The sequence below is a fragment of the Aedes albopictus genome, chromosome 2, assembly GCF_035046485.1.
Source record: "Aedes albopictus strain Foshan chromosome 2, AalbF5, whole genome shotgun sequence".
Lineage (NCBI taxonomy): Eukaryota > Metazoa > Arthropoda > Insecta > Diptera > Culicidae > Aedes > Aedes albopictus.
Genome location: NC_085137.1, coordinates 230,284,054 through 230,298,265, shown reverse-complemented (window position 1 = coordinate 230,298,265; position 14,212 = coordinate 230,284,054). Strand labels below are relative to the sequence as shown.

Here is a 14,212-nt window from a genome sequence, read left to right as displayed (position 1 = left end):
GTACGTTCACCAACGTTATTTTTTTCGGAATTTTATCACTTATCGAATTTGTTTTTTCAGAGAGCTGGAGAAGCAACGTCAACTCGAGTGGGAGACTCAAAAGATTTCTGAAATGCAGCTGCAGCGTCAACGCGAGCAAGAGAACGTGTTAAAGCTTAAAGCACAAAATCAATCCTTGAGCGTCGAGCTGAGTACATTCAACGAAAAGATCAAAGAGTTGTCTCAAAAAATATGCGACACCCGTGTAGGTGTGACTAATGTGAAGAGCACTATCGACGGAATGCGCACTACCCGGGATACTCAGATGAGTGAAATGGCTCAGTTGAAGGCAAAGGTTAAGGATCAAAATCAGCGGTTGGTGCAACTTAGTCAGGAGAAGGCCAAACTGGATGCTAAGAACAAGACCGGCGAGACGGAAAGTCAGCTGCAATTCTCGAATAAACAGGTAATTGTGAAATAAATCTACGCCTTGACATTTCGAAGTTTTATTGAATAAATATTCATTCACAGATTATCATTCAGCAGTTGAAGGACAAACTAGAGAATACTAAGCAACAAATTGAGAACAAAACAACGGACATAGATATCAATAGTAAACAATTGACAGAACTGAAGTCTCAACTGACCGATTTAATTGATTCGTGTGAAAAGTTGTACATGGAATATGACATGCAGAGGATTCAGGTAAGCATAACTTTGCTCTTTAAAGTAAACTACGGACTTAAATCCAAACTTCTACCATTGCAGATTTTGGAGATGAAGAACAATCGCAAAAACGAATCGTACACTAGCGCGTGGGATACGGCGAACTCGTGGCCGGTGCACGACACCAGTGCGGCTGCCGTCGTGGGAACCGTGGTCCCGAGCGAGGATATCAAGACGCCACCGGGCTACGTCAAGTATCGTGCCATCTACGAATTCAGTGCGCGAAATGCGGACGAGATTACATTCCAACCGGGTGATATTGTGATGGTGAGTATACTCAGTCTTCTTGTAGATACTTTATTCAAGTCAGCATACCATATTGAATCATCATTTTTGTGGATGCTTTGAACAATTCAGATAATATCCGAATATAACCGAAAATATCTTTCCATCGTTCTAGGTGCCATTGGAGCAGAATGCCGAACCAGGTTGGTTGGCGGGAGAAATACACGGTCACACCGGTTGGTTTCCAGAAACGTACGTGGAAAAGGTCGATAGTAATTTGAACACGGTGGTGGCAGCACCGGAACCGGAAGCTATTGCCTACACGGAACCAGAGGCGATTACCTATACTGCCACCACCGACAGCAATGAAGTACAGTAAGTTTTAGTTATGCGGAAGACGGTTGAATTCGTGATTTATGAATAATTCCTCTTTTTGTCTTTTCAGAGGTACATCATTAGAAGCGACAAGAATAGCTAGTACCGAAGATAACACAAGTTATAATAATAATGTTGTTGATGAACAATTTGCAGCGACCTACAATGGCGACGTTGAGTACTACGTAGCTTGCTATGCGTATCAGTCGGCCGAAGCTGGCGATCTGGTGTTCGACGCGGGTGAAATTGTAGCCGTTACCAAGAAAGAAGGCGACTGGTGGACTGGTAACATTGGCAATCGCACTGGAATCTTTCCTTCCAATTATGTACAAAAGCAGGAAACTGTAAGTACTGCCATAGAGACTGGTAGTGAGCCTAGTGTTATAGAACCCGAAAAACAAGTAATTATGTGTGTTAAGCGGTACTTTGAACGTCTAGTATTAACCTGTCTTTGTCCGGTCATTTCCAGGAAAACATCAACGGCAATCAACAGCAGCAGATCACCCAGCAGGAGACGGAAACGAATCGCAAACAATCGACACAGGACGCAGAGGATGCTCGAAATCAGGCCGAAGCCGACTCGGAAGTATCGCAAATCAATACTCAACCTCCGCCAGCACCCGCCGCAAACGAAGAGAACATCCGCTACTCGTCGATGTCTTCGGCCACTCCCAGCCTGAGGAAAAAGGGCGAAGTCGCACAAGTCATTGCTCCGTACGAGGCTACCAGCTCGGAACAGCTGTCGCTGACGCGTGGTCAGCTCATCATGATTAGGAAGAAGACTGACTCGGGCTGGTGGGAAGGTGAACTGCAGGTAAGTTGGAGATTGGTTGATGGCATGGGCGTAGCCAGATGGAGGGCAGGGGGGGGCGTGGCCGTAGATTAACCCCTTCCCCTCAGAGCCAAAATGTTTGGAATAAATTTTCAGTATAAAACACTTTCTGACAAAAAAAAAATGGGCTGCACCGCTATTTGCAAATTGCGACTCATATACATATACTGTATTTGACCTCATTGTTCATTGTTGTTTACGAAATGTGAGAGTCATATGAAAAAATATCATTGATCGTCAAAAATCCCTCCCAAACCAAATTTGTGGCTGCGCCACTGTTCTCCAGGAGTGTTTCTAGAGATTCCTTTGTTAATCCCTACAGGCATTCTTCTAGGATATCCTCCAAGGATTCCTCCAAGAATTTCTGCAGAGCTTAACTCGTGAATTACTTTTGTGATTCCTTCTGGAACAATTTATTTTAAAAATTTCTTCAAAGATTCTCCCAGGAACTCTTTCTAAGATTTCTTCAGGAATTTCTCCTTATATTCTTTAAGGATTTTCTCCAGGAATTAATTCATTACTTTCTCCAGGAACTGTTTAGGGATTTCCTTACTAATTCCTCTTGCAATTGCTTCCGGGGTTTCTTCTGGAGTTTCTTCAGGAACTCTTCTAAGGATTCCTCCAAAATTTCTCCAAAAACTCCATCTGCGATTTCTCCAGGAATTATTCCTGGTATCCTTCTAAGAATTCCTTAAAAAAATATCCACTTTTTTTTCAGGAATTCCTCTAGGAGTTTTTCCAGGGATTCCTCTGGAAATTCCTGCAGGAATTTCTCTAAAAATTCCTCCAGAAGTTCATCTAGAGATTCCTCCAGAAATTCCGCCAGAAGTTCTTCTAGAGATTTCTCCAATCCCTCCAAGAATTCCTGCAATTTTTTTTCAGAGATTCCTCCAAGAAACACTCCAAGGTTTCCTCAATGCATTCCTGCATGAATTCCTCCAGAGATTCCTCCAGAAATTGCTTCCGGGATTGTTCCTAGAATTCCACCTGGAATTCCTACAGAAATTTATCCAGGGATTCTTCAATAGATTCTTCAAGGATTTTTTTTTTGCAGAGACTCGTACAAGAATTCCTCTAAAGATTTATCCAGGAATTACTTCAGAGAATCATCCAAGCATTCTATCAGGACTTCTCCTAGACTCTCTCTCTCTCTCTTCTTGGCGTAACGTCCTCATTGGGACAAAGCCTGCTTCTCAGCTTAGTGTTCTATGAGCACTTCCACAGTTATCAACTGAGAGCTTCCTTTGCCAATGACCATGTTGCATGCGTATATCGTGTGGCAGGCACGAAGATACTCTATGCCCAAGAAAGTCAAGGAAATTTCCTTTACGAAAAGATCCTGGACCGACCGGGAATCGAACCCGTCACCCTCAGCATGGTCATGCTGAATACCCGTGCGTTTACCGCCTCGGCTATATGGGCCCTCCTAGACATTCTTCAGAGAAATTTTCCAGGCAATCTTCCAGGGATTCTTCCTTGGAATCTTGCAGAGATTCCTCTAGGATTTTTTTCAGCGTTTCTTCCAGGAATTCCACCAGATATTTTTCCAGGAATTGCTTCAGGGACTCCTGGGATTGCTTCAAGAATTCTTTCTGATATTCCTCCAGAAATCCAAGCAGGCATTGGATTCTTTTCAGGAATTCCTCCAAGAATTCTCCAGATCTTCCTTCAGGAATTGCTGCAAGGATTCCTCCAGGAATTTCACTAAAAGTACCTCCTGGATCATCTTTAGAGATTTTTCCAGGAATTTCTCCACGAATTTCTCCAATGATTTCCCAGGGATTTCTTCAGAAATTCCTTCGAGGATTTCTCGAGGAATTCCTCCAGAAATTTATTTAAAAATTCTTCCAGGAATTTCTCAGGGTTTTTTTTTTCAAAAATTTCTCCCTGGATTCCTCTACAGATTCCCCCAGAAATTTATTCAGTAATTGTTGTAAGAATTCCTCCAGGAATTCCTTCAAGGATTCCTCCATCAATATCGAAAAGAAAACCTCCTGGAATTTATCCAGGCATTCCTCCAAGACTTTATTCAGGAATTTCTCCAGGATTTCCTCCGGAAAATTCTCGAGTAATTACCCCAAGAATTTCTTCAGAAATTCTTCCAGGAATTGCTCCTGGACATCCTTCAGAAATTATGTCAGCAATTTCTCCAGGAATTACTTCAGAGAATCATCCAAGAATTCCATCAGGAATTCTCCTAGGCGTTCTCCCGAGTAATCTTCCAGGAATTCTTCCTTGGATTCTTGCAGAGATTTCTCTAGGACTTTTTTCAGCGATTCTTCCAAAAATTCCACCAAATATTCCTCCAGGAATTGCTTCAGCGACTCCTAGGATTGCTTAAGAAATTTTTTTGGGATTCCTCCAGAAATCCATGCAGGCATTCCTCCAGGAATTAATCAAGGAATTCTCACATAAATTATGTCAGAAGTTCATCCAGGAATTTCTTCAGGAAATCCTTCAGAAATTCTTTCAGGATTTTTCTCTAGGAATACCTTTTGGATTTTTTCAGGAATTCCTCCAAGAATTCTTCAAGATCTTCCTCCAGGAATTGCTGCAAGGATTCCTCCAGGAATTCCACTAAAAACACTTCCTGGAACATCTTTAGGGATTTTTCCAGAGATTTCTCCACGAACTTCTCCAATGGTTTCCCAGGGGTTTCTTTAGAAATTCCTACAAAGATTTCTCCAGGAATTCCTCCAGAAGTTTCTCTAGAAATTCTTCCAGGAATTTCTCAGGGGATTTTTTCAGAAATTTCTCCCAGGGTTCCTCTAGAGATTCTCATGAAACTTATTCAGTAATTGTTGTAAGAATTCCTCCAGGAATTCCTTTAAGGATTCCTCAAGCAATTCAAAAAAAAAAACCTCCAAGAATTCCTCCAGCCATTCCTCCAAGACTTTATTTAGGAATTTCTCCAGAATTTCCTCCGGGAAATTCTCGAGGAATCACCCCAAGAATTTCTTCGGGAATTCCTCCAGGAATTTCTCTAAGAATTTATCCAGGAATTACTCCTGGACATCCTTCAGAAATTATGTCAGTAATTTCTCCAGGATTTTCTTCAGGATTTTTTCAGGGATTCTCCAGAAATTCCTTAGTAAATTGCTTCAGGTTTTCCTCTAGAAATTTCTTCACGATTTTTTTCCAGGAAATCCTCGAGGGATTTCTTCGGAAAATATTTCAAGAAATTCTCCAGGAATACCTTCAGGATTTTTTTTAGGTAATTTCCCTGGAGATTCCTCTAGAAATTCATCTAGTAATTCTTTCAAAACTTCCTCTAGATATTCCACCAGGAATGCCAGCAATTACCACAGGAATACCTCTAGGAATTCCTCCAAGCATTCCTCCAGGATTTTATCAAAAAATTCTTCAAAAAATTTTTTTCAGGAATTTCTTCAAATATTTCTTCAGAAATTGCTCCTGGACATCTTTCAGAAATGTTGTCAGCAATTCCTCTAGGGATTTGTTCAAGTATTTCTCCAGGAATTTCTTCTGAGATTCCATCAGGAATGAGGGATTCCTCCTGAAATTTCTCCAGAACTTTCCCAGGGATTCCTCCAGGAAATCCTTCAAAGATTCCTTCAGAAGTTCTTCCAAGGATTCTTCCAGGAAATCCTCCAGGAATACCTTCGGAAATTGTTCCAGGAAATTCTACAGGAATACCTTAAGGAATTTTCCAGGTATTCCTCCAGAGATTTCTCCACAAATTTATTCAGAGGGATTTTTCAGGAATTGATTCGAGGATTTCTCAAGGGATTTTTTTTTTTCAGAAATAGAACAATAATAGATATAGATAGTCTCTCAGAATTCCTCTGGAGATTTCTCTAGAAATTCATCCAGTAATTCTTTCAAAATTTCCTCTAGAGATTCCTCAAGCAATTTCCACATCAATACCTCTAGGAATTCTTCCATGCATTCATCCAGGATTTTAGCCAGGAATTCCTCCAGGAAATACCCCAGGAATTGCTTCTGGACATACTTCAGAAATTATATCAGCAATTCTTTCAGGAATTTCTCCAGGAAATCCTCTAGGGATTCTTCCAGGAAATTCTCCATGAATACTTTCAGGAATTTTTCAGGGATTCCTCCAGGATTTACTTCAGCGATTTCTCCAGGGATTCTCCCACGAATATCTTCAGGGATATTCCCAGAGATTCCTTCAGGCATTCTGCCAGGGATTTCTCCAGAAATTCCTATAAGGGTTCTTCCACGAAATCCTCCTGGAATTTCTCGAGGGATTTTTTTCAGAAATTTCTCCAGCGATTCCTCCCAGAATTCTTTTGGAGATTTCTTCAGGAATTCTTCCTGGAATTGCTCCAAGAATTCATATAAGAAATTTATCCATGAATTCCGGCTGAATCTTGTCCTAGTATTCCTCCAGGTATTATGCCCGGAATTTGTTCAGAAAATTCTCCAGGCATTGCTCCAGGATTCTCGGTAGAGATTTTCCCAGGAATTGCTTCAAGGATTCTTCCAGGAATCCCTTCTGGAATTTCATCAAGAATCCCCAAGGAATCCTCCAGAAATTTACGTAGGATTTCTTTTAGGATTTCCTCATGAGATATCTCGGGTTCTCTTCTAAAATTAATTAAGAAGTTCCTTCGGAAATTTCAGATATCCCACAAACAGCTCTTCAGGGATGTACCCAAGAACTTTTTCAGGTTTACGTGATCTTTTTTTTTTTTTAATATTTCAAGAATTTGTGGAGGAATCCTGCAAATCAGAGCAAAATAATGTACGAGTGAATAAAAATCCCTAATCTTCCAGAAATTGTTCATCGCTACCAGCATCACGTGTATTTGTGTAGATCAGGCGAGCTTTTTATTAACGTGTTTTGAGTATATTAATGTTAATATACTCAATTTCATCGTGCTGCGTTTAGTTATAAAAGCTAGTAGGTACAAATTTCCTAAGGGTGCTTGCCCCCCCTGACCGAAAAACTGGCTACGCCCTTGTTGATGGTGTGCACTGTACTCTAGCTATTTTATTATTAAACAATGGAAAGTGCATAGAAAATACTCAATCATTTTACACATATTGATGTAGATTTAAGAACTTTCATTTAAATGCTTAAATGTGGGTGAAAACTTTTATAATTATAACTGTTAGAGTACCATTGCAATACAATTCAACTAACAAGATTAATAATAACAACAAAATGTTCAATTCAGGCCAAAGGACGGCGAAGACAAATCGGCTGGTTCCCGGCGACTTACGTAAAGATCCTACAGGGTGGACGAAACAGCGGCCGCAACACACCGGTGTCTGCCAGCAAAGTGGAACTTACGGAAACGATTCTCGGTAATTGTCATACAAAGCAAATCCACTCAAATTCAACCATTATTGTCATCCCAAATTATTTCTTTCGCCCGTTGCTGTCCCATCCAGATAAAGTAATAGCCCTGTACCCGTACAAAGCGCTGAACGACGATGAACTGTCGTTCGAGAAGGACGACATCATTAGCGTGCTGGGACGAGACGAGCCCGAGTGGTGGCGCGGCGAACTGAACGGCACGACCGGGCTCTTCCCCAGCAACTACGTTGGTCCATTCGTGACGTCAGGTAAGCGGACGCCCGCCACGGCGGCTAGTTAACGAAGGACAGTGTTCTTCTGAGATTGGACCCACCGATGATGAGTGGTGCATGGAGATTGTAGATGTGCATATTTATTCTGTTTATGCTTGCTATCTATGTTATACGTGCGCAGTGCTATATTGTTTATGATTTGAGTCGATCAAATTAAAATGACTGGAATATTTTTTATTGTAATATACCGTATCTTTATTGGATGTATATGTATTTTTACTCGGCGTAAATGTATGATTTATTATTTTTTCTGTATTTGTATATGTAGCAAAAGTCTGTAAATTTATTAAAAATGCGTCTTTATTTAAAGTTGTTTTTGAGTTTTGTTATACCTACATAGAATAGAATTGAAGGAAACTTTCACGACCTAAAAAGTTATTTTGGCAAATGTGCTTGTCTTAATCTAAGATGATTAGACCGATAAAAATTCGTTACGAGTATTCCGATAGGAGTAATATGTAGAAATATTACCTGCAATATGTGGACACATTTATATTAAAGCACCAGGAGTAGGTTTTGAAAGATTCTCGAGAAGAGTAACTCTGTTGCTCTTGTTTCTGTTAAGTTTTGTGTTTTTTTTTTCACATGCAGTACTGAATGTCATTTTGGCACATCTAGATGCAATCACCTACAGCTTCAGAAGGTTAACCTGAAAATATGGTGCAGCTTCCGCTCGATAACTGGGCTGACCTTCCGAAGTCGGACGCTATTGTTATATTGTGATTTGTTTATCGATTTGCAAAATGGAGCCTCTTAGCCGTGCGGTTAGGGTCACCAAGCTTCTAATCGCACTATGCTGTGGGGTGGAAGAGACTGGTGAGAGTTTGATTCCCGCCTTCGGGCGATGACAATTTTCGTGACAATAGTTTCTTCTCCGTCTTCCTGGTCTAGTGTTAAGTTTCGTTCAGTCTGTACAGCCTCTGGCTAAAGACAGTTTCCGCGTCTTTCAAATGTGAGGTTGTGTATCGTTTATGTTTGACGGCCAAATGCTTTTTAACTGGACCTTGGCCCAGTTAACAAGCGCCCAGTTAAACAGCAGTCAGTCATTGAGCGGATGCCGTATATGAAAAACGTGTGCTTTCATTTCAATATTTTAGGACTTAAGGTCAATGTCATCGACTATCTTCGAAAAAATGCCAATTAATATTCATTATGTAGTCGATGAAATTTACCACTTCTTATTGAATTGGTCTAGCCGCACAAGTTTTTCATATATTCTATTCTGAGGTACAGCTTCTGAAATGAGCTGTAGGTGATTAAATTTAGATGTGTCGAAATAACCCGGGTAGAGGTGAATGGCAAACCAAAAACAAAAGAATAACAATTTTATTATCATAACTTATTTTGTTATTCATGAGTTCTTCATGAAGAGTTTGAAACAACATGCCAATAGCATAATATGATACATCAAAATATGCCATTCGCTTGTCATTTATCAAATTTGGAAGAATAACTACTGATTATCTTATTTTGCTATCATAACAAATCTTGCAATTGGTGAGATATTCTTGACCTCTTACGAGTTTGATGAACCATCGCAATTTTGGCACTTATTAAGAACAACATAATGCCAAAATTTTAAATTTGGTTATTCTAATGGTAACTTTTAATATATTTTTTTTTGGTTGACAGACAAATAACTAATTTTAATATTGTTCTGTTTTCAGTAACTCAATAATGGTATATTTTGCAATTCTCAACCTTATTTTTTTTATTCTTGGTTTACCATAGTAATGTCAAAATTTGACATTCTTTAGTTATTTCATAGAACAATGTCAGTTTGCCTTTTTGTCACTTATTTCAAACAAACCAATGGCAAATTTTACTATTCAGTAATTCTTTTTGAATGGTAAAACTTGCAATCGTTTTATAATTCTTTTCTGCCCGGGTACTTTTCCAGCACTGGTTACATGCTTTAACCCTTTGGAGCCGGAGGGGTCATATATGACCCCAACATAGAAACGGCTGTATAAATTCACCTATTCGATAAAACCGAATACTGTCTTCGGCAAAGTTGTTGCAAATTGGGTCCTCTTTTAGGGAAAAATGGCAACATTTGTATTTGGGACTTCATTGAAAACCTAGAACATCCTGAACACCATGAATTTTGGGAAAACTAAATAATTGGCTTACCAGTTGTTCTAAAAGCTGAACTTGGATATGGGCTACGTTTATATGTATTCATTTAGCCTTCGTCAAGAATATCAAAAGGTGTTTTATATTCTGGGATGTTCTAGGTGTTCCAAACTGTCCTGTAGTGAAGTCCTTCAAATCTACAAGAATAATTTTATGTATTTTCGCCACAAATAATAGCATTGTATAACCTACTGGGATACGTGAAGCATTTGAAATCTAGAATGTTATTTATAGACACTATAGGGATATTCCAGGTCAGCCAAACTACCTTGGTGTTAAGAACTTCAGGTCTACACTCGTAACAGTAGCCATATCTGTTATACTGAGTAACGTTTCATAATCAACCGCAGTTACTGGAGCATCTTGAAGTCTACTAGCTTATTATAAACCTTTGGGGCATTCAGGGTCGTCCAAACTATTAATGAAGTTAATGAAGTCCTTCAAATCTACAAGAAAAACTTTTTGTGTTTTCGCCATAAATAATAATATTGCATAATCTGCTGGGACCTAAAATCTTTGGGACATTGAGGGTCGTCCAAATTGTTTTGTAATGTTCAAATCCACAAGAATATTTTTAGTGTTTTCGCCATAAATAATAGCTGGGAATCGCGAATTTCTTGAATTGCTTTAAAAAATATGTCCATGCTTAATGGCTGGCAGTCGAAAAAGCCCAAAATCGCATATTTTGCCCTATAAATTGGGGTATAGCTCAAAATTTTGACGTGCTGGAGCAAATCTGAGCCCGGATTCGGATTCAGCGACCCAAAATCTGTCAGAGACACATAAGTTTGCTCTTGAGACAAACCAAAAGTTGATTTTTGTTACGCTGTGTAATCTATAATCCCCATGGCATATCATGAGTCATATCAACTCCGGAGACCATAGCTTCAGGTCTACACTTGTGATAATAACTTTTGCCATGACGTTAAGTAGTGTTACATAATCCAATGTACTTACCAAAGCAGTTAGAGGTACAATATGCGTTGTTATATATTTTTGGGATACATATTATGGGCTTCCTTACTGTTAAGAAACTTAGTTGATAAAAACAACCACTGTAACTTTCAGAAGACTAAGTGGACATGATAGATTTTTTTTTATAATTATTATCTTTATTAAAGAGACTTTCAGCCCGTGGCTGGTTCATCTCTGACATGATAGATTACAAACCGTAGCTTTTAATGAAAGAAGGTACCGTTACACCCGTAGACTTTAGGATCTAAACTCAAGAACAGTTTGGATGGCGTTGGATAACCCGACTGATCTGATGCTATCTATTAAACTTTCAGAAGACTTACTGGACATGATAGATTGCAAATCGTAACTTTGTATAATGAAAGAGATTACCGTTATACCCATATACCTAAGAATCTAAACTCAAGAACAGTTTAGGATATCATGACTGATCTGATATTGAGCGTGCATTTATAATGAAATTATGCGACCGTCTCTAAGTGCTTTTAGAATAAATAGTTTTAAGGTTTCAGGGGGTTTGAAAGTGGTTTCTGTGGGCTTTAGAATGCTTTTAAGGAGGTTTCAGGAATATTTCAAAGGGGTTTCCAAACGTTTCAAGATAATATCAAGTGGTTTTCAGAAGGATATCGGGGCGTTTCGGGTGGTTTCAAGGAAACTTGGACGTTGTTTCCGGTTGTTTCACGATGCTCACAAGGAGGTTCCAGAGGGGTTCAACGCGTTGCGAGACACGTTTCAGAGGGTTTATAGATATTTTAACCCTCTACTTCCCATGGTTGCTCTAGAGCACCATCGATTTTCGACGAACTCCGGACAAACGGAATTAGATGAATATGATGCAATAATTTTTAGAATATGGTTATAACCTCATAAGGTTAACCCAACTACTAACTACTTGTTTCAATAGTTCAACTATTGATAAACAATGAAAAACCTATTGATTCACAACCAAAATTTTTTTCATTGATTTCGAAAAATTTAGCCAATTTGCAATAACTTTTGTTCTACCACTTTTTTCGGAAACGCTTTTTTGGCATAGATATAGTCGTTCAAAGTCGTGGGAAGGAAAGGGTTAATCCTCGAGCAGTCGCATCTTCGACCATCTACAGCGACACCACGCTTACGCTGGGTACCAGTGTACCACAAGCTTTCATTTTTCGTGGTGTTTGTTACTGGTGGAGAGTTTTTGGAGTACTGCAACCAACCATCACTGAGTAGTAGTCAGAGTTGGTGTTAGTGCCATGTTTCTATTGTCATCAATGTCGGGAATGTGCGATTCCGTCTTCTGAGGTGATCACCAGGTGTTAAGACAAAGTCTACTAGTGGTGGTAGTTAGTAGATGCTACAAGGATGCTACAAGGATCTACAAATGAAGAAAATGTCGTTGAGATGGATCATATTACTTCACTTTTTGCTTTAGTTTTGTTTAAATAGTATTTTAGTTACACTAGTTTTCTTAGCTGCAATATTTTTGAAATATTTTGGTTAAGTGTTTTTAGCTTAATTTAGTTTTTAGTGGAATAATTAAGAAATCCATTAGATGCCATAACTATTCAAATCCTGACCCAACAGGCAATGTATAACGAGAATCGAGGATATCTACCGTATCGTATGGGTTGTGAAGCATTTGCCGCAACCTTCCGACAGGAGGAGACAGCATCAATAATAATGATAACTACTACAATAGCGACAACAACAATAATCAGCCGATGTTATTGACTAAAGTGTGGTCACGAAATTGAGAAAAGAAAACAAAAATACAGATCATAAAAGTATGTATATGAATGTGTATTATTATCACCCACGAAAATAGCATGTATTTAAATACAGAAATTCTACACCCTTGGCCAGATGTTTCTTAGAACTCGGAGGTACGGCGCGATATCAATGTAACCCAAATACGCTGTTTGTAGTAAGCAATTTGAAAGCAACCATGTCTTCTATTACTGATTCGTTTACGCTACGCAGGTAAATTTTACCGGTTCTTGTGTTGAGCTTCGTCTAATCGGCGGAATTTGTGGTGGAAGAACGACCAAAGGGTTGCTTTTGATAGTCTGTAACTATTTCTCTATTAGCTATCATATCGACTGCAAGCGTACTGATAATTCACTTGTTCATTGTTACTCTTGAAATGTTATGTATTTATTATGAAAAAAGTGTAGCTCGTTTCCAATCGTATCTATATTATAACAAACCATTAGAGGATCCCTTTGACTATGTTCGAACATGTTGAAAGCAACCTAATGTTGGAAGAAAATCATCAATCGATCGGTAAGATTATGCACTCAAGAAAGTAAACTAATCAATCAGCTTTATCGAAGCTTGCAGTTCTCCAACAAAGGATCATAAGTAATATTAATGCGATAAGTGTTTGGTAGCTTCAAATTTTATTATTGTTACGTTCCCTAAAATCTCGAGAATCTCTATCGTATCCATTCGTGAAGTGCTAATGTATGATTACGCTCAAAACTTGTACATATTAAGTCTCATTCATTTTGTTGCTGAACACGTGATTCATTTTCTACTACATCTACTTTGCAAATTATTATATTTTTGACAAATTACAACACTTAAGTACAAACAAGTATTGATTTTATAAATCTAACAACATACAATACAATTCAATGCTGATGCCACCGCAAAACAAGGAACAGTGCTCTACCGGAGTAGTTTTTAGAGTATTACTGAGTATTACGTTAATGTGTGAACATATATTAGAGGCATATACATTAAAAAAAAACAGAAAAACCTACATTCCATGTATGAGTTCTAGAAAGCTTAAAAGTAAGGTAGCGAACATATTAAGGCTACCAACTACAACAATAGGTCAAGTTGTATTCTGGAATCGAATCAATTACGGTGACATGTATAAACAAAATAACGTACAGGAATTATGGAAAAGCTATGTTTAACAAAATGGGATAATAATTGACACTATGGAAATAAAATCAAGTTAATTCTCCACAGCAGGACGGCGATGAGTTTTATTCGATGAAAGAAAATTATGAACTCTTTTTTACTAGGATCACAGTGCGATTAGTAATCCTACGCTCCCAAATTCATTGAGTTTTTGCAGAATCTCAGTACGATTCCGAGCATCTGGGCCTGCCTGTGCTGCGATGTCCTCCTGGGTTCCGCTCTAACGCTTGCTAGCTGATTTCGTTTCCGCCCTTGCGTAGAGTGCGACCGATCAATCTCCACTTTCGCTCCTGAATATCTGTCGCTATTGGCTTTTGATGACATCGACGATGAGGCTCCGCGCTGGAGATCAATTTTTGAGGCCACCGTGCGCGAATAACATCTATTGATGAAGTCCTGCAGCCGTTGAGTGTACTTCACTGATACACACCATGTTTCGCTGGCGTACAGCAGCACAGATTGCACGTT

The 14,212-nt window shown here is 38.9% G+C and overlaps 1 protein-coding gene across 4 annotated transcripts in view; it reads left to right on the top strand.

Moving 5' to 3' along the window:
• The window catches only part of LOC109412366 (intersectin-1), a 28,758-nt gene extending 14,961 nt beyond the window's left edge, over nucleotides 1–13,797 (top strand). The window contains exons 6-15 of one of the 4 annotated variants that reach the window (XR_009997663.1): nucleotides 61–445; nucleotides 511–684; nucleotides 748–972; nucleotides 1,106–1,305; nucleotides 1,376–1,706; nucleotides 1,775–2,119; nucleotides 7,303–7,432; nucleotides 7,520–7,693; nucleotides 12,398–12,597; nucleotides 12,677–13,797. Coding sequence is in view for 3 of the 4 variants with exons in the window: in XM_062851312.1 (XP_062707296.1) it covers nucleotides 61–445; nucleotides 511–684; nucleotides 748–972; nucleotides 1,106–1,305; nucleotides 1,376–1,706; nucleotides 1,775–2,119; nucleotides 7,303–7,432; nucleotides 7,520–7,725 (1,996 nt within the window). In the remaining variant the exon portion in view is untranslated. Of the gene's footprint in view, nucleotides 1–60; nucleotides 446–510; nucleotides 685–747; nucleotides 973–1,105; nucleotides 1,306–1,375; nucleotides 1,707–1,774; nucleotides 2,120–7,302; nucleotides 7,433–7,519; nucleotides 8,027–12,397 lie in introns of those variants that run through there. The other 3 variants (XM_029856767.2, XM_062851313.1, XM_062851312.1) reach the window with 3 other exon arrangements.
• The last annotated feature ends 415 nt before the right edge of the window (nucleotides 13,798–14,212 follow it).